A 21,462-nucleotide genomic window follows, 5' to 3' on the forward strand; every position below is an offset into this window, starting at 1 on the left:
CACAGTTTCTAAATGACAATATTGCTCAGGGACACATTAATTCAGTGGCACAGATATTCATTGACACAGTTACTCACTCGACAAAACAGTTCAAAACAGTTACTCAGGGAGACTATTACTCAGTGACAGTCACTCATTGACACAGTAACTCAGTGGCATAGTTGCTCAGTAGAACAGGAACTCAGTGACACAGTTACTCAATGATAAAGTGACACAGTTACTCAGTGAAACAGTTACTCGACACAGTAACCCAGTGACACTGTTACTCACTCACTTGGAAAAACAGTTACTCAGTGACACAGTTACTCAGAGAGAACGTTACTCAGTGACATTTTCTCGGTGAAACAGTTACTTATCGACGCAGTTACTCAGTGACAAACCTACTGAGTTACTCAGTTACACGGTTACTAAGTGACAAAGTTACCCAATGATATAGTTACTTAGTGACACAGTTACTCAGCGACACAGTAATTCAGTGACAAAGTTACTCAATTACACAGTTACTCAGTGATACAGTTACTCGATTATACAGTTACTCAGTGATCCATGTACTCAGTGACATAGTAACTCAGTGACACAGTTACTAAGTGCAAAGTTGCTAAGTGACAATTTACTCAGTGACACAGTTAATCAGTGACACGGTTACACTGTTACTCAGTGACCCAATGACACAGTTACTAAGTGGCACATTTACTCATTCACTTGACAAAACAGTTACTCATTGACACAGTTGCTCAGGGAGACCATTACTCAGTGACAGTTACTCAGTGACGCAGTAACTGAGTTTAACAGGAACTCAGTGACACAGTTCTTCAGATACACAGTTACTAAGTGACCTACAAACTCAAGTGACCCAGGTACTCAGTACAACAGTTACCCAATGATGCAGTTACTAAGTGACACAGTTACTCGGTGAAACATTTACACACTGACAGTTACTCAGTGACACAAAGTTACTCTTTCGGCAAAACATTAACTCAGTGACACAGTTACTCAGGAAAATGTTACTCAGTGACAGTTTCTTGGTTACACATTTACTTAGTGACACAGCAACTCAGTGATACACTTACTTAGTTACTAAGTGACAAAGTTACTCAAACACACAATTACTTAGTGACACAGGTTATCAGTGACACAGTAACTCAGTGACACGGTTTTTCAATTACACGGTAACTCAGTTACCAAGGTACTCAGTGACAAAATTACTCAGTGACACAGTAACCCAATGACACAGTTTCTTAATAACACTGTTACTCAGTGACACAGTTACTCAGTGGCACAATTTCTCAGTAGCAGAGTTATTTAGGGACACAGTTACTCTGTGACATGGTAACCCAATTACACAGTTTCTAAATGACAATATTGCTCAGGAACACATTAATTCAGTGGCACAGATATTCATTGACACAGTTACTCACTCGACAAAACAGTTCCTCAGTTACTCAGGGAGACTTTTACTCAGTGACAGTCACTCATTGAAACAGTAACTCAGTGGCATAGTTACTCAGTAGAACAGGAACTCAGTGACACAGTTACTCAATGATAAAGTGACACAGTTACTCAGTAAAACAGTTACTCGACACAGTAACCCAGTGACACTGTTACTCACTCACTTGGAAAAACAGTTACTCAGTGACACAGTTACTCAGAAAGAACGTTACTCAGTGACATTTTCTCGGTGAAACAGTTACTTATCGACGCAGTTACTCAGTGACAAACCTACTGAGTTACTCAGTTAAACGGTTACTAAGTGACAAAATTACCCAATGACATAGTTACTTAGTGACACAGTTACTCAGCGACACAGTAATTCAGTGACAAAGTTACTCAATTACACAGTTACTCAGTGATACAGTTACTCGATTATACAGTTACTCAGTGATCCATGTACTCAGTGACATAGTAACTCAGTGACACAGTTACTAAGTGCAAAGTTGCTAAGTGACAATTTACTCAGTGACACAGTTACTCATTGACACGGTTACACTGTTACTCAGTGACTCAATGACACAGTTACTTAGTGGCACATTTACTCATTCACTTGACAAAACAGCTACTCATTGACACAGTTACTCAGGGAGACCTTTACTCAGTGACAGTTACTCAGTGACGCAGAAACTGAGTTTAACAGGAACTCAGTGACACAGTTCTTCAGATACACAGTTACTAAGTGACCTACAAACTCAAGTGACCCAGGTACTCAGTACAACAGTAACCCAATGATGCAGTTACTAACTGACACAGTTACTCAGTGAAACAGTTACACACTGACAGTTACTCAGTGACACAAAGTTACTCATTCGGCAAAACATTAACTCAGTGACACAGTTACTCAGGAAAATGTTACTCAGTGACAGTTTCTTGGTTACACATTTACTTAGTGACACAGCAACTCAGTGACACACTTACTTAGTTACTAAGTGACAAAGTTACTCAAACACACAATTACTTAGTGACACAGGTTATCAGTGACACAGTAACTCAGTGACACGGTTTTTCAATTACACGGTAACTCAGTTACCAAGGTACTCAGTGACAAAATTACTCAGTGACACAGTTACTCAATTACTCTGGAAAACAGTTACTCAGTGACATATTTATTCAGGGAGAATGTTACTGAGTGAGAGTTACTCAGTGACACAGTTTCTCAATGACAAAATTATTCAATGACCCAGTTACTCAGTGACACAATTACTCAGTGACATATTAACTCAGTTACACATTTATTCAGGGAGAATGTTACTGAGTGACAGTTACTCAGTGACACAGTTTCTCAATGACAAAGTTACTCGGTGACCCAGTTACTCAGTGACACAGTTACTCAGTGACACAGTTACTCAGTGACACAATTACTCAGTGACATATTAACTCAGTGACACATGTACTCGATGTCACAGTAACTCAGTGACAAGTTACTCAGTTACACAGGCACTCATTAAAGATTTACTTTTAGAGGCAGAAACCCGGTGACACAGTTACTCCATGACCATGTATTAATTGACATAGTAACTTAGTGACACTTTTACTCAATGAAAGGTTACTCAGTGGCATTATAATTCCGGGAAAATGTACGCAATGACACAGTTACTCAGTGACATGGTTACACAGAGATACAGTTACTCAGTGACTCAATGACACAGTTACTCAGTGGCAAAGTTACTAAGTTGTAAGTTACTCATTCACTTGACAAAGTTTTTCAGTGACCAAATTACTCATTGACACTGTAAGGCAGTGACAGAGTTACTCAATGACAAATTTACTCAGTGACATAGTTACTCTATGATACAGTTATTCAATGATACATTTACTCAGTGACACCGTTACTCAGCGACTTGGCAAAACAGTGACACAGTTACTCAGTTAGGCTGTTACTCAGTAACTCTGTGACATAATTACTGGGTGATATTTATCAGACCACAGACTTCTGAAAAGTCCACATTTCTAATAATTTATGCTTTTATGTTTCAAAGAATTAATGAACACAATGAATGATGGATCTGTTATAATTGGATTCCTCTTACAAACTCCTACAAGGGTGTTCATATGCTACCATTGTCAAGGCTATTTGGCTTTTCATCACATGTTATGGAAACTTAAGGAAGTCAACAAGAGCTGTCTCCATCGGAAGACCTATGCCCCCGAAAAACGATTTTTTTGAAACCTAAACGCGGACCCTTAGTTCGAGGTCAAGGCCAAAGGGGTCAAAATGTTTGTGCGAATGGAAAGGCCTTGTCCATATACATATGAATACCAAATATGAAGGTTGCATCTGAAGCGACATAGAAGTTATGAGCATTTTTGGAAACCTAAACGCAAAAGTGTGACGGAAGGACAGACAGACGGACAGTGCGATCACTATATGCCCTCCTTCGGGGGCATAAAAAACAAATTGCTAAATAATTTGAACAGTTCAAAATCAAATGCTGCATATGTTTTCATACATCACATTGACATATTTTGTTTGTTTCCCAAACATCTATAATATAAGGCATCCTTGTGCAAAATCTGGTGATGACTTTGGACTTGTACTGGCAGACATACCATATTGAATGAATCGCTAGTCATGGATGTAGATCAACCATCACACATTTGAGGGCCACAGTCAAAACTGGCACTGATTGTATGCATTATCATTATTCATTAACAGTTTGTGAAAAAGCTTAATAATCTTCAGAATTCTCCTTTAGTGAAGATCATACTGACGACCTTCCAGTCTCAAGGCGGACAAAGTATTTAACCAATCAATGTTTATCAATGAAGGATTTAGTAAGATTAATATGGGTTTTATGTTAGTAGGCTAACATGTTTTCATCAACCAAATCCCAAAGGGAGAGAACTCTTGGATGAGAAGATATAGATTAGCCGCACTCTGGGAAAACTATGCTTAATCCAGGTGCTTTAATCGTCATCTCAGATAAGCCTGTGCAGTCCGCACAGGCTGATCCGTGACAACTCTATCCCCTTTCATGTTGTTTTTTTGTTTACACGAAGTCTTGCCTTAAAGATAATCCAGGACACCTCTATCCCTTTCATTTTGTTTTTTGTTTACACGAAGTCTTGCCTTAAAGATAATCCAGGACAACTCTATCCCCTTTCATGTTGTTTTTTTGTTTTCACGAAGTCTTTCCTTAAAGATAATCCAGGACAACTCTATTCCCTTTCATGTTGTTTTTTGTTTACACGAAGTCTTGCCTTAAAGATAATCCAGTACAACTCTATCCCCTTTCATGTTGTTTTTTGTTTTCACGAAGTCTTTCCTTAAAGATAATCCAGTGTAGGCAGAAAGTGTTGTCCCGTATAAGCCTGAGGACGCAAATGCATTAAATCCTATTTTCCCTGAGCGTGGCTAATTTCTGTCTGCTTGTTTTTGTTTGATTGTTTTAATTTTTCACTGAATTGAACACTTTTTCAGTAATATCACGGTGGTTAATTAACTCTTTCAGTGCTGGAACCGAATTTTGAAGACCTTTGCAAAAAGTTTCGATCCAGATGAGACGCCACAGAACGTGGCATCTCATCAGGATCGAAACAGTTTGCTATTCTTATAGTATTCTTGAAACAAAATTGAAGAAAAGGCTAATTTTAGAAATTCAGCAGACGTCATTTTAGCAGACAACAAATTTCCCAGCATGCAAAAGGTTAACCAACTCACACTTTTCCTGGTTTTAGCTGGTTTACCAGTACAAGGTGTGTGTAAGTTTGTTAGTAACTTAAAATTGCCCTGAAAATATGTTTTACATGAACATGTTTAACAAAAAAAAGTACACACACTTATGTTTTTGTAACATGACTTTTATTTCAAATGAAATGACATATTCTAAAAATACACATACACAAACAAACAATTCCTTATCAAATCTATACATACTACTACAGCCTATTACAGATGCAACTCATTCAGTTTTTCTTTAAGTATTTTATAGCAATGTAAAAGTTACACAAAATGTACACTGAAATAACTACTGTTATGTATACACAGATAATGAAATGTAAAATTGATATCATTTATACTATAAGCAAAAAACTTAACTCTATGTGTAAAAGAAGTCTTGATGACAATAATATGAGCCACGTTCTATGAAAACGGGGCTTAAAGCATGTGCTCGAAGTGTCCTCCCAGATGAGCAAGTGCAGTCTGCATAAACTGACCAGGGACGACACTTTTCTTCTTTACTGGATTTTTGTTACAAGAGAATTCCTTTCAATAAAAATTCTGTAAAGCCAAAAAAGTAGTCCCTGATAAGCCTGTGCAGACTAATCTGGGATGACAATTATTTACCAACATGCATAAAGCCTGGTTTCCCAAGAGCGCGTCTCATATAATCATTACATTATCTGGGATGACAATTATTTACCAACATGCATAAAGCCTGGTTTCCCAAGAGCGCGTCTCATAAAGTAGTCCCTGATAAGCCTGTGCAGACTAATCTGGGATGACAATTATTTACCAACATGCATAAAGCCTGGTTTCCCAAGAGCGCGTCTCATATAATCATTACATTATCTGGGATGACAATTATTTACCAACATGCATAAAGCCTGGTTTCCCAAGAGCGCGTCTCAAATAATCATTACATTAATCAGCAAAAACTTTATTCTCTAATTAGTGCCATATCACCATGAATGTACATTGTACAATAACATGTGTAAAAGCGATGCAACCAATGTACGGACAATATCACCATTCACTAGAAGACACGTTTAAACATTATACATTCACTTGGCTAAAAGATGAATACCAACATCAAATTGTTACAATTTTATATCTTTAGATATTGAATATGTTATAGGCATTTTCCATTTAGTAAGCAATTATAAGTACCAAATAAGTTTTTCAGATTGTCTGTACAGTTCCAATTTGAACAGTTATGCACCAACACCAAGATAATCAATTAATTAAAAAATATTCAATCGATCCATATGTGTACCATTTTAATTCATTATTATGCGGGAAAATAATTGCATCTTTATATAAGTATATGATTAAGTACACAATGTTTAGCACTTAAGAGAATGGCAAAGGTATATCAAGCCTTCTTTCTTACAGAAATAAATGCGTTGCAAACACATGTAAAACTGATATTTCCATTTTCTGTCTTTGTCAAGATGTTCTTTAAAAAGTTAATTTGGTAATCGATTTGATAAAATTAAAATAAAACATATTTTCATAAACCTATAATACTACAGAAAAGCAAGACTTTGATAGTATTGCAAGCGAAACAGAAGTCACCTACCGGTGGAAACCCAAATCACTTAAAGATCGTCCACTTTTCATAATGCCTCTTATATATATTTTATTTAAAAAATCAGACTTCGATTAGTCTCGGCATTTAAAATATTTGTTTAACATCAACCAGAATTTTTGACATCTGCAAACATTTTTTTGCATGAACCTATTGTTGCTATTTATGGGTACAATAAGTTCATTGTTATGTTTTATGTTCATTTCGAAAATGCCAGTATTTTGTGTAATTTAATTTTGAAAAACAGTCACCGGACTATTTTAGACGTTTTACGTCTGCAGATATAAAGTGTGATGCATAATCCTTACGTCACTTACAGTTTACATGTGTATTTGATTTTGTAACTAAATATTAAATATTAAATTATATTAGCATTGCCTAATCTATAAATTGTTCAAGAAAGTTCGACGAAAGTTTGAACGCTATTATTCCAAATAATTATTACGTTTGTAAACTGCTTCTATGATTAATATGTTGAGTCTAATGATTCTATATTAAATCCTATGATTTGAATGTTTATCGGGCAACATATCGCATTTGATAATTATAAATGCACCAGGAACCCAGCAAAGCTGTTCCACTGATACGACTCACGCTGGTAAAGCCGGACAGTACAACAAGACCGCACCCAGACCTTTTCCCCCATCGCAACTTTAGCGAAGGCCTGCATGCTGGCACAGACTTCAGTATCGTTGTTGAAGTGCTTTGATCTCTGCAACGGTTTCCCTTCATGTGTAATCTCAAGGTAAACGTACGAGTTTGCATAAGGACAGTACTGTACTGTAAACATGTAAACTCCAGCTACAGACGCCGTGAAGTTTCCAGTGGCAGGGTCGTAGCCTCGACCTTCGTTGACCAGAACGGTCTTGAACGCAACAGCCAGGTTGACAAAGAGAATAATATCAGTTTGAAGTAGAGCGTGGAAAATCACCAGTGGCACAATTTGTTCTGAAATTATAAACATGTGTTATTGAATAATATATCCTTTGCTATGTGCGCGCTAATTTCTTTGTGCTGACGATAATGCGAGCGCGATTGCGAGCGCGAGTGCGTGTGCGCGAGGGAGTGTGCGTGCGCACGTGTGTGTTTGTATGTGCGTGCGGGTGTGTGCGCGCGTGTGTGTGTATGTGTTAGCGCGCGTGTGTGTGTGTGTGTGTGTGCGCGTGCGTGTGTGTGTGTGCGTACGTGTCTATTTGTGTGTGTGAAAGATAAAGGGAACACGTTACTTTTGTGTTTAATTTTGAGATTGTTTCGCACACAGTACTGCAAAGTACAAATAATTGGACGTTATTATAAACAATTAACTCATTAATTTGTTATTTCAGTGTATTCGTGATAACTGCAGTTGAATCAGTTTAAATTATTTTCGCTACCCTTTAAGGCTAGTATACATCAAACACAATAGTTTCATTAACTCATGTTAATTTACTAATTAAGAGTGTGTCGATACGTATATGTATCGGATAGTTTTTGGTAATAAGAGCGAAAATAAGTCACATGAGAGATGTGTTCGGTCGAAAATGTCACGATCATCAACGGATATTGTACCATTGTTAGACCGTAAATAAAACTCCAGTAGGAAGTTGTGAACGTCGTGTTTAAACACGTTTTATGGCGCAACTTGAATGCTTTCATTTAATTTTTCAACTGGTAGGCGTTTGTAAACGCTTTAGGCGCTACGAGCAATCACGACACTTGCAAATGCTCGCTTCTGGACGTGAATTCACATCAACCAGCAAATCATAACAACTGCCATAAACGTCCATGCGTTTAACTATTAACATAGGCTAAACTCGTCCTACCTCGAATTAATACTGATATTTGTATACAGACGAGCGAGGAAAATTTTCATTAACATAATTATTTTAGTTTAACAATCTTGACTTAATAACATACTATTATTTGAAAAAATGTTCATTACACTAGTATTTTATTAATATTATAGAAATACTTGTTGAATATTACTAATTTTATAATTACAGCAATTGCTTCGAGTTATATAACTGTATAATAATTTTAACAAAGCAATATCAACCCACCTAAATAATAATATGTTTTATTCGTAACTAGTTTTGAAAGCATGAAAGCATTTATCGTTCAATGCAATGGATAACGTAATATTAATGTAAACATGTTAGGCGAAATAATGTGTCAATAGTTGAACAAACGAAAAGCATTACCTTTCATTGCGTTGAGTTCCTTCTCCGTCTTTGCTACGAGAACCTGCACATTTGTTTTCATTTCGGAAATAGTTTCAGATACATTTAAGATCCCCGAGTTGATGGAACTCTTAAGCCTTTCGTCCATCTCCGTCTTCTTAACTTCCAGTGCAGTCATTGTGTCGTTTAGCTTCACATTCCCCCCTTGTATCGCTTTTAAAGTGTCCTTAACTTTCGCATGCGTTTCACTTGTTTTATCCAGGGTGTTGTTCAGTGCCTTAAGCCTTTCGTCCATCTCCTTCTTCTTAACTTCCAGTGCAGTCATTGCGTCGTTTAGCTTCACATTCTCCCCTTGTATCGCTTTTAAAGTGTCCTCAACTTTCGCATGTGTTTCACTTATTTTGTCCAGGGTGTTTTTCAGTGCCGGTTCATTGCTAAGCACTCGTTCGAGAAGGCTTACTTCGTACTCATACTTGGAACACACGGGACAGGAAGGCTCTGTGGCATGTGATGTCCCTAATAGAACCAACAATACGAGCCAGCGCCACATTGTAACTTTTCAATGTTCACGAGTTGTATGTTAATAGAAAAATGGTTGTGTCCGTCTTTGCTGAAACATGCAATCGAAATGAAATTTAGATCTCTTATTCGTCGTAATATAGCACAGGTATGCTAGAGTACTTCAGCACATATTCGATAAATCAAGTCATCAACAAATATTTCTCTTTAGATGTTGAAGAACACTTGTTTGTTTTTATGTGTTGAGCTATAACTAATGTACAGAAAATACGGGTTTGATTGCAATTTAATAGTCAGGTCTATGAGGTAGTGTATTGCCACTTGTTTTCAAAAACAATACTTACGTTAGCGCATCTGTTGTTTGTTCATGTTCAAAGAAAGGCATACTTATGTAAATCTTTGATGGTGGGAAGTACTTAACATTTGTATTCATAAGCATACGTCTTAGATGTGGATAAGAATTAAATAACCCAGTTTGAGGGATTTGTAAGAGTCGCTTTATTATTTTCTCATATGTTCGGCGTAATTGCTGTTCCTGGGAATCGTTTAGCGAACAGTCTGTGTTTTTTGTTTTGTTTCTTTGATGAGGAGTATTATGGAAAAGCATAATTATTTGAGTATTATTTAGCTAACATCTCTGAAGACATATCTCAAAGAGGTTGAGAGGTTCAGAGTAGTTTACCCAAGAATTCCACTTACACCACAAGGATTGTTACATGTACTCAAAAAGGCATAAATCTATGGGAAGTCGACAGTTACCGTAGTATTGTTTTAAAATATGATCATACTTTCGTCTCTTAAGCTTATGTAGATTTTCCAACATACAACTGGGTGTTGCTGGGGATACCACACATGGTTTGTTGACCTCAAAGAAAAAAGAACTCTTAGCATTGTTTACACAGTGTAGCTCAACGTTGTATGTAGCACCGACGCTATATGTCGCACTAGACTTAAAATGTCGCGAGGCTGACGTAAACTTCCGCAAACTCTACTGAAGCTTTGTTTTTCGAAAAATCTATCTATCCTCTCGTTTGCCCCTAAAATTTATTTCTTTCGACAATATTTGCAGCGTCATAATTGTACGCAAATTGAAGTGCATTAATTTGCACAAGAAATGCAAATATGCTGCATTTGTTTAACATAAACCAACGACTGTTTTATATTTTTAACAAATACAATTTACACAGTTTTTAATAAGCGGTTTAAAATAAGCTGTTAAATAAACAAATTAAAATAAATATAACGTACGATCTATAACGGAACATGTTCCTTATTTTATGTTATAATAAGGATGTTATGCTCGTTCATAAAAAATAAGTTTATTTAATTTCGTATAAACACGACATTGACGATGCTGACATAGGGGCTCAAGTCGATTACAACATTCATTGCATAATGATCTCACGATTGCCTGTCAGTAGTATTAAGCTGATGCAATTTGACAAGCACACACTATAAAGTGGTAAAATTATGTATTTCTAATGGCAAACGCTTATAAAATAAGTAAAGACAAACGTAATAGATCATATTCGTGAGTGCGTGTTTATTGTGTGCGTGTGCGTCTTGCCTACTACAAGTGCTTCTGCTTCGTTGTTTTGCAATAGGTTCCGTGCCATATAGGATCGCATTGTATAGTAAGGTTTCTCTCTTGCTGGGGCGGCTAACGATTCTTTTTGTGCATACTATATGTGTCAATACAAATTTGTGCATTGTATAATTTGAAAAAACAAGTATTGTACGTAATCAACGACTATGATGTAGTGAATTTATCATTTAATTTTTTCACATGTGTAAATAGCGCGCGGTAATGCTGTACAAGTAAATGTACTAAAACCCATGCGTTTTATGAAGCATCAATAGCGAACAAAGAATCGTGTATCCGATGATTTCAATTAATTGGATATTGAATATGCATAATCCAAGTTGGCTAATTTCTGTCATATCGTTTTGGCGTATTGGCATCAGGAACGACACTTATACTTGCCAGAACAACAATGTCGTTATGGCGGGTTTATTTGAAGGTCGTCCGTAGTGTCGTGTTGGTAACCTTATGTGACTATATTTCAAACAATTATGGCTATAAATTATTTTCCTTTAATCATCAGTCCAAAATTGTACTGAGTATTCTAGAAAACGTTATTTTAGTTATAGCGATGTATGGTGAAATGCATCTGGTCTTGTGGGTGATATATTACCACCATGACGACCTAATCAGGTTGATTTTTGGATATAGAGTGAAACGCAGATTTAGGAATGATATATATAATACGTGATATTTCTTACTTCAGTATCATCTTCCTTGATCTAAGTTCAAAGCAACATTTAATTAAATAAGATAGAGTTTTGTAATATATAAAATATAACTAAGTTAATCTATGGCTAAGCACAACGATTTATTATTAGAATTCAATAAAAAATGTATGTATAAGTAAAATATACGATCCGACCAAAGGAAAGTAATTCCTTTTAGGTACTTTTAATACTCCACAACATTTGAAAATATGTTTGAGCGGGGATGTATTGGAGCCATTCAGACTCCACACATTGACCGCCGATTTGTTTTCATATTTTTCTATAATTTTGTTGAACTACTTCCAAATATATAAAGCGAATACAATAAAATACTCAAATAAAGCAAAATTATGAAGTGTCGATTTTCGAGACAATGTTTATCCCAAGGGATGCATACTTTCTTTAGTTTGAATATGAACTTGACTGACACAATGGTGCGGGAGTGTAAATCATGTTTGAGACTTCTTGATTTTTATGTGCGTTTATAGCGTGACTGTATAGCCGACAGCGAAGCACCTGAGCAGACAGCAAGATTGCGCCACATGCGCAAGATTCATTTCGCATGACGCTGCTTATTAGTTGTTTACCCCACTTCACGAGCACGAGTCCTATCCAGAATGTATTCCAAACCTTTCACATGCATCAATATATATCCCGATGAAATAACTGGCATTTTACAGAAGTTCAACCACAGAAACACGACCGTTGAGTTATGTGTGTTATGAGTCTTCAACCTCTCGGCCGTTAATCATGGACGCCTTCTCTTTTTATGACCCGCTTCGAAGAAGAGGGGGTATATTTCTTTGCACATGTCGGTCGGTCTGTCGGTCGGTCGGTCGGTCTGTCGGTCGGTCGGTCCGTCCACCAGGTGGTTTCCGGATGATAACTCAAGAACGCTTAGGCCTAGGATCATGAAACTTCATAGGTACATTGATCATGACTCGCAGATGACCCCTATTGATTTTGAGGTCACTAGGTCAAATGTCAAGGTCACTGTGACCCGAAACAGTAAAATGGTTTCCGGATGATAATTCAAGAACGCTTATGTCTAGGATCATGAAACTTGATAGGTAGATTGATCATGACTAGCAAATGACCCCAATTGATTTTCAGGTCACTAGGTCAAAGGTCAAGGTCACGGTGACCCGAAATAGTATAATGGTTTCCGGATGATAACTCAAGAACGCGTATGCCTAGGATCATGAAACTTGATAGGTAGATTGATTATGACTAGCAGATGAACCCTATTGATTTTCAGGTCACTAGGTCAAAGGTCAAGGTCACGGTGACCCGAAATAGTAAAATGGTTTCCGGATGATAACTCAAGAACGCTTATGCCTAGGATCATGAAACTTGATAGGTACATTGATCATGACTCGCAGATGATTCCTATTGATTTTGAGGTTACTAGATCAAAGGTCAAGGTCAAGGTGACCCGAAATAGTACAATGGTTTCCGGATGATAACTCAAGAACGCTTATGCCTAGAATCATGAAACTTGATAGGTACATTGATCATGACTCGCAGATGACCACTATTGATTTTCAGGTCACTCGGTCAAAGGTCAAGGTCACAGTGACCCGAAATAGTAAAATAGTTTCCCTATGATAACTCAAGAAAGCTTATGGCTTGGATCATGAAACTTCATAGGTACATTGATCATAACTCGCAGATGACCCATATTGATTTTCAGGTCACTAGGTCAAAGGTCAAGGCCACAGTGACAAAAAACATATTTACAAAATGGCTGTCACTACAACTGAGAGCCCATATGGGGGGCATGCATGTTTTACAAACAGCCCTTGTTAAAATAATAAATTAGCCAAATTGAATGCTACGTCCGAGGTGGCAACACGTTTTGATATTTCACAGATAATTTTTTAGGGTGTGTATATTTTATATGTTTTTTTCAACGTATTGCGCTTAATTTTAAACATCGGGCATTGTAGGGCGATTGAGCGAAGATACATTTATCCAAAAACGTACAGAAACATACAATCACATTTAGAAACTTGAGGAGCTTCATAAGTTGTGGAATGGTTGAGGTTTGTAAAAGCAAATCGATGTCATTTACCATTAGCGGGATCATATGGTGCTTGTATTCAGTGGAATTGTTCACTTTTTGATAAAAGCAACAAACTTGGCACATTTGTAGATAAAAGTATTTTATTCAATTTTAGCTATGGACCCATCTCCAATTTTCAAGATGGCCGCCAAGATGGCCACCAAAATTTAGGAAATTACATGTTACTGCCATATTTGATTCAAATATTATGTTTTTTGGCATTGAAATTAGATGTTTTATGTTATAAATTAATTAAAACATGTTTCTACATGAAAATATGAATAACATATTGCATATAAGTCAAAATGGCATCCAAAATGGCCGCCTAAAGTACCAAAAATAGGATTTTCCTACTCCAATCTATAATTTCAATATTCATTGAACATATTTAATATAAGCAAATGTTTTTCTTTTTTGAATTTACAAATACCTTCATTTGTATAATATTCTCAACATATTGGTTCAGTCCTTAAATAAAGAAATAACTGCATTCAACGAGTTCACACTTCCAGACCTTAAAGCTCGGCCTTAAAATCTAACCGCGGTCACATCCTCCACCACATATGGTTCTTGTATTCAGTGGAATTGTTAACTTTTTGATAAAAGCAACATACTTTGCTCATTGGTAGTTTAAAGTATTTAAGACAAAATAGGCTATGGACCCAATTCATATTTTAAAAAATGGCCGCCATTTTCAAAATGGCCGCCAACCTATCAAAAAAGGAGAAAATATCGAGGTGCTGATTTTTTGTTGCAATCTTTTACAAATCAAATGAAATATTACAATACTTTATTACTAATTATGCTGATAATCAAAAATCTTTGCAAGAAAAACATTTATTATAAGTATTTTGTTAATTTTGTACTTAATTTGTAAGGTCAAAAGGTCATTTGTTTGGGGGAAATTATGCTTTTTTGGCAAATATTCATTTTCTTTAATAATAAATAAATCCATTAAGCAGATTATCATGGTCCGAGAGCCCACTGGTGTTTATTGCAAGTTTTGAGGCCACGAATTATTGTGTATATTTGTAAAAGAGAATTTTATATCCTTCCAGAAAACCCATTTCTTAAGTGTCACAGCCGTTCATATCTATGATTTTTTGGGGTAAAATCACTCAAAATTAAAAGTTTTCCCTCTGATTTCTGGAATAATTAAATAAATAGACATTTTCAGTCATGGGAATTTACCCAGGATTTCAGTTTTGGGGATATTAAATAGGTATCAGAAACCGTTATGATAATTCAGTAAAAAAAATAATTTTTTCCATGTATTTTTTTAAGGGAAAAAACACCAAATTTCGCATTTTATTTTTGCAAATTTGCCCATTTTTCAAATTTAAATTCTGCAAATTCTTTAACAAAGTTAACAATTTCCATCATATTTGTCTAATCAGTGTTTTAAAACCACACATGTGGCCTCCTTGTTTCATTCCAACAACGACTTTTGTTAACAACATCTATTAGTGATTTTGGGTGGAAATGAATAAAATCACACAAAAAACTGTGGATTTCTGGTATAATTTGATTTTATTAGATTTATAAGACATGTGATCATTATAATAATCAAATATTGTTCGCATATATTCAATTGCATATAAGATCACTCTAAACAAACACTGCATATAAGATCACTCGAAACAAACAATGAAATGACCGGAGTGTTATTTTAGGTCAAAACCACTATTTGTTAAAGTTTATGTAGGTTAAAAACCACTAACTTTTAACTATTTTAGTCCATTTTTCAGGTTTTAGTTCCTCGAATTTTTACTCAACTGAAATAATTTTCAAAATAGTAGTCTAACTATTGTTTTAAAAACACAAAAGGGTCTCCTGATTTAATTGAAACATGAACATTTTTGAATTACGACTTTTAGTGAGATTTCAGGAACAATATACGAAATCAAACACAAAACTGCTGATTTCTGGTATGATTTGATATAGTTAGATTTATAACACATGTGATCACGATAATAATAAAAACTGTTCGCCTTAGTACATATGCGAATAACATAGCTCAAAACAAAACATTCCAATGAGTACAGTGTTCTTGTAGGTTTAAAACCACAAAAGAAATATATCCACATTTGCCATTGTTGTATGAAACCGCAAAAATAAATCAGGTGAAATGACTCAAACAGCAAGAAAATGTAAAAAGTTAGTGGATTTAAACCTACAAGTACACTGTACTCATTGGAATGTTTTGTTTAAATGAATATTTGCCAAAAAAGCATAATTTCCCGCCTAAAAAAATACCTTTTGACCGTACAAAAAGTACAAAATTAACAAAATACTTATAATAAATGTTTTTATTGCAAAGATGTTTGATTATCATCATAATTAGTAATAAAGTATTGTAATATTTCATTTTATATATAAAAGATCGCAATAAAAAATCAGCACCTCGATATTTTCTCCTTTTTTGATAGGTTGGTAGCCATTTTGAAAATGGCGGCCATTTTTAAAAATATGAATTGGGTCCATAGCCTATTTTGTCTTAAATACTTTAAACTACCAATAAGCAAAGTGTGTTCTTTTATCTAAAAGTTGACAATTCCACTGAATACAAGCACCATATGTGGTGGAGGATGTGACCGCGGTTAGATTTTAAGGCAGCTTTAAGGTCTGGAAGTGTGTGTGTGAACTCGTTGAATGCAGATATTTCTTTATTTAAGGACTGACACAATATGTTGAGAAAATTATGATAATGAATGTATCTGTAAATACATTAAAAAAGAAAAACACTTGCTTACATAACATACGTGTAATGTGTATTGAAATTATAGATTTTAGTAGGAAAATCCTATTTTTTTGTACTTTTAGGCGGCCATTTTGGAATCCATTTTGACTTATATGCAATGTTTATTTCATTTTTTTTTCATGACGAAAAATATTTTAATTAATCAATAACATAAAACAGCTAATTTTAATGCCAAATACAGAATATTTTAATCAAATATGGCAGTAACATGTAATTTCCTATATTTTGGCGGCCATCTTTGCGGCCATCTTGAAAATAGGAGATGGGTCCATAGCTAAAATTAAATAAAATACTTAAATCTACAAATGTGCCAAGTTTGTTGCTTTTATCAAAAAGTGAACAATCATTTCACCATATGGCCCCACTACATTGTGACAAGAAAATTTCCATCGGATTAATTCGCTCATGACGTCACACGATTGCGATCAACACATACTAGTTGCTGCATGAACAAATACATTGGATTCTTACAGATATAATATGTTATTTTAAATTTCTCCAAAACAGATGGAGCCAATGCCAAGGGAATGGCGCTAAGGACGTGACGCAAATGCATATTTCATCTATTTTAAAGTAATTGGATACTATGAGCTTAGCATATTGATAACATATTTGTGTCTTGTTCTGAGAAATTTGTGCTTAATTCATGTGCGTAGAGTGTCGTCCCAGATTAGCCTGTGCAGGCCGCACAGACTAATCAGGGACGACACTTTCCGCTTTAATGGTATTTTTAGTTTCAATGAAGTCTCTCCTTACCGAAAATCCTTACCGAAAATCAAGTTTAGGCGGAGAGTGTCGTCCCTGATTAGCATGTGCGGACTGCACTGTAATCTGGGACGACACCTTACGCACATGAATTAAGCCCAGTTTTCTCAGAACAAGACTCAAATAAACAAGCTATCTGTTCAAATCACGACAGGCCAAACAGTTGGTATTTGCAACACTTGTTATTCCATTGAAAAGCAATTAACGAATCGATCTTCATCGCGTGTTAAACCTTTTACATTTATTATAATTGGCAGATTTCACTACAAAACGACAATAATTATCAGAATGAAAATGTAAAATGATTATGTGGTATTGATAACGATGCTAGGGCTGATGATGATAGTGTCATATTAGTAAAACTGTGCTTAACCAATCTTACCAAAGATCAATTTAGAAACTTGCATAATGATGTTTTATGTTATTTAAATAATTCGTATATCTTTTATTCATACACAACAGAGTCAGTAAATACTGTATAGTTATATAAATATATTTGGCAAATATCATGGTATATTACTTCCATAATATCTGCAATATGCCTTTCTTCTCAAAGGGTATAACAAACCTAAAAATGAAAATACTATTTATTAACTAGCGTCTTCTTAGGCCTTTTTACATAAATGTATGTGAGCATATTCATGTATTAAGAATACAATAATGAAACAAAACAAAAAATACACTTTTAATGTTTGTTACAATTTATGTAAGCAGGTAACTCACACATCAAAAAGCAGAATTTCAAAGAAAACATGTATATGAATACAAATCAGGTTACATACATTTTCTTTGAATCTAAATAGGCATGAAATATTTATAATAATAAATATATCACATCAGAACAAAAATTGCAAATAGAAAAAAAATATTTGCAATAGTAACTTGAATACAAGTATTCCAGACACCATGCGAGTGTTTTTCTTACTTTCACATTTAATTTTGCCTAAATATTTTGATTTTGTTTTCACAAGATATATTCAAGACACAATATATCAACAGTTTAACCCTTTTCCACTCGGAAGCAAAGTGAAAATGGCTATGTGCAAACAGCTAAAACCAGAACAGCATGCGAGTAACTGTTTGCTGCTCATCAGTATCTAAGGGTTGGAAATGAAGCTTTTAAAACTTGAATTTAATAAGAAAGGTATTTAATTAAATGTAACTTTCTAAAGTAATACAAATGTGTCAAAACAAGAGCTTGTCACAGTATTGCCAAATCCCCGCCGACATGTGTTTGCTTGTATTACGACATTTGTTTTAGAGAGTAGAATAATATTTTTAAAACATGGCATCTGTGTCATCTATTTATATTTCAAGGATCAATTAGTTATATAGTGTTGGAGGTTAGAAAATAAAATATATGAAAATGAAAGAAAGGGAGGTAATTAAAAAAGAAGACTTTAAACAGTTACTGTTCTTGATCACTGTATTTTTCCTTAAACTCATCTATTCATTTTACAGTGAATACTTCAGTGTTCAAATTAAAATATTATTGTAAAATTAAGTAAAGGAAGATATTAAAAATTGTAAAGCTAAAATATTTACTATGAAATTAAATTAAATATAATTTAAAATTATAAATTTAAAAAAAATAAAAAAAAATAAAGGGAGATAATACAAAAACTGCGGCTGAAAGTGTTATGGTTCATGTGCATTACACTTTTCCTAGTTGCCATCTGATCATATTTCTAGTGTCAAGTAAATTCCTTCAGTACATTTAGAGTTATGCTCCGGACAAAAATTTACTTTGAAATTAAATAAAGGGATATAATTGAAAAACTAAGGTAGATAGAGTTATGGTTCTTAGTCACTGCACTTCTCCTACTTTCCATCTGTTTATATTTTAAGTTTAAAGTAAATCCCTTCAGTAGATTTAGAGTTATGCTCTGGACAAGAATTTAGTTTGAAATTATATAAAGGGAGATAAATCAAAAACTAAGGTAGATAAGAGTTATGGTTCTTGGTCACTGCACTTCTCCTAGTTGCCATCTGTTTTTATTCTAAGTTTCAAGTAAATCCATTGAATACATTTGGAGTTATGCTCTGGACAAAGTTTCGGACAGACGCACAGACGGACGCACAGACGGACGGAGACTATTACTATATCCCCTCCGAAAAAAAAATTCAGTGGGGATAATAAGTTTGGTTTCCCTTTCCTTGAGCGAGGCTGATTTCTTTTATGACAACAACTTGATGAAAGACATAACATAAATACCAGTTCAAACCTTTTATTTAGAGTTAAAGTATTGACATGTACAGTAAACAAATCGCACAGACTGAGACATATATATCCTGTAGTGTAAAATCAATTACGTGCACGACACTCCCAGTGTTCTGGGAACTTAAATTAAAATACAACACATCTGGAAGTTTGATGCGTCGGAGCTTCTTTTATAAATTAACAAAAATTACAGATTCCATGTTGAAAATGGAAGGTAGTTGTGCAATATTTTAGGTTTGAACTTAAACTGTAGCTAATATATATTTAACACTGGTATTTTGCAACAAAAAATGTATATAAAATTTCAAATACCAACAGTTTTGTGAACCTAGCAGCTTTCTAAGACCTGAATATTTACGTGATCACATGACCTTAATTGTAAGAATATAGGAATAACAAGTCTCAAATGCAAGCAAAAATTAGACAAGTTGTTTTTCCGTTGACCAGTTTTTGCATGCAAGTGAACCATGCTTTGGTATGTAGTCAACGTCGACGCCACGGAAGATTTGGCACAAAAAGATATTATTTGCTATCCATGACGTGAAGGGACAGTTACAGTCAACAAATGGAGGGCAAATATCCAATCATCTAAAGGACACAGCATTGAGGGTACAATTATAAGTTGATTTTATTAAAGGAAATTGTCGTTATCAATTTCCAAGAAATGTATAGGTTGATAAAAAATACATGTAAGATATGGGTAATCTTGAAGTTTCTAGTGTCTGAAAATTTGCCCAATATCTATCAACTGTGACTTTACCCTTGGTTTTTGCATAAACATACCTGAATAAAGCAGGCATGACAGAGATAGTATTGCTATTCTAAAACAATAATTTATTACTGTTAAAAATATATAACAACTGCAATTCTGGTAATTTTATATAAACATTAATAATTATCTAAATAAAAATGAATTATGTCCGCAAGTTACCAAAGAGAACTTTTATATATGAAACAATTAACTGTCGGATACATTAAACATGTCCAATAAATAAATTATTTACAAAAATAATTTAGACTTTAGAATTATTAACAAACTGGTTTATAACAACTCTAAATCTAAATGCAGTTTTTCTAAGTCTACTAGAAATATTTTGGGTACATAGGATTATTTAGCCTACTGCAAGCAATTCTTTAACTATGGATGACTGGTCAATGATACGCGTCAACAAAATCCAGTCCTAAGCAGAAACCTGTTCAAATTAACAACCCAGCATTACATAATTTTCATTTCAGAAATATTTCTTACTGAAAAACATAGAAAAACAATCAAAATATAACTTTTGTTAATGACTTTGTGAAGATGGTTTGCCTGTACACAATAAAAAGATCTTTTATATTATTAGAGGCAGAAAAATAATTCCATCTGCAAAGGCTAGAAATTGTTTACAAGGCTACAAACTACTATATCTTTGGTAACTTGCGGCTTGTTATACATTGATATGTTCACCTTACAAATATAAAGGTTACATGAACACTCTCACACACATTTTATAACAGACAAAAAATGAGAAATATTTTGTTTAATAAGGTAGATAAAAGTATAAACAAACGGGCGTAAGTTTTGGTTGGTTATGTTAAAGCTAAGCAACATTTGGTTACACAAAAATTTGCAGAAATCTTTTAGTACAATTATATAAATGTATTTCTGAAAGCTAGTACTAATTTCTGGTTTGCGTAGATGGGCTCAGAAATTCACGCTAATTGCGAAGAGATGTGCAATGCGTAATGATTTTATCATTTTATAAATGTGCGTTGGTTTTTAAAAATTAGCACTCCTTCGTTTAAAGTTATTTTTCTGCATGGTCATTTATTTTACAAAATCACAAATAACACAAAACAAGTCATTATTTACAGACGCAGGGAAGCAACAGGGTTTAAAATAAAAGGCTACTAAATTATTTTATTGTTCTATTTTCACCAAATGTATTGATTAA

General features: G+C 34.5%; 1 protein-coding gene across 1 annotated transcript; it reads right to left on the reverse strand.

The window, feature by feature from the left end:
• Positions 1–7,287: 7,287 nt before the first annotated feature.
• LOC127863157 (uncharacterized) lies at positions 7,288–9,452 on the reverse strand. Its single transcript, XM_052402541.1, has 2 exons — positions 8,924–9,452; positions 7,288–7,691 (listed from the first exon to the last, which is right to left on the reverse strand). The coding sequence occupies exons 1-2, from the start codon at positions 9,450–9,452 to the stop codon at positions 7,288–7,290; spliced, it is 933 nt and encodes a 310-aa protein (XP_052258501.1).
• Positions 9,453–21,462: the final 12,010 nt, after the last annotated feature.

This window comes from Dreissena polymorpha, unplaced genomic scaffold, assembly GCF_020536995.1.
Source record: "Dreissena polymorpha isolate Duluth1 unplaced genomic scaffold, UMN_Dpol_1.0 chrUn001, whole genome shotgun sequence".
NCBI classification, from domain to species: domain Eukaryota; kingdom Metazoa; phylum Mollusca; class Bivalvia; order Myida; family Dreissenidae; genus Dreissena; species Dreissena polymorpha.

What these genes read in the sequence shown, in the direction of transcription:
- LOC127863157 (XM_052402541.1), bottom strand. Translation starts at nt 9,452, where the DNA reads ATGTGGCGCTGGCTCGTATTGTTGGTTCTATTAGGGACATCACATGCC. An exon ending in GGAACTCAACGCAATGAAAG is followed by an intron (nt 7,692 to 8,923) that starts GTAATGCTTTTC and finishes TTATAATTTCAG; the next exon opens with AACAAATTGTGCCACTGGTG.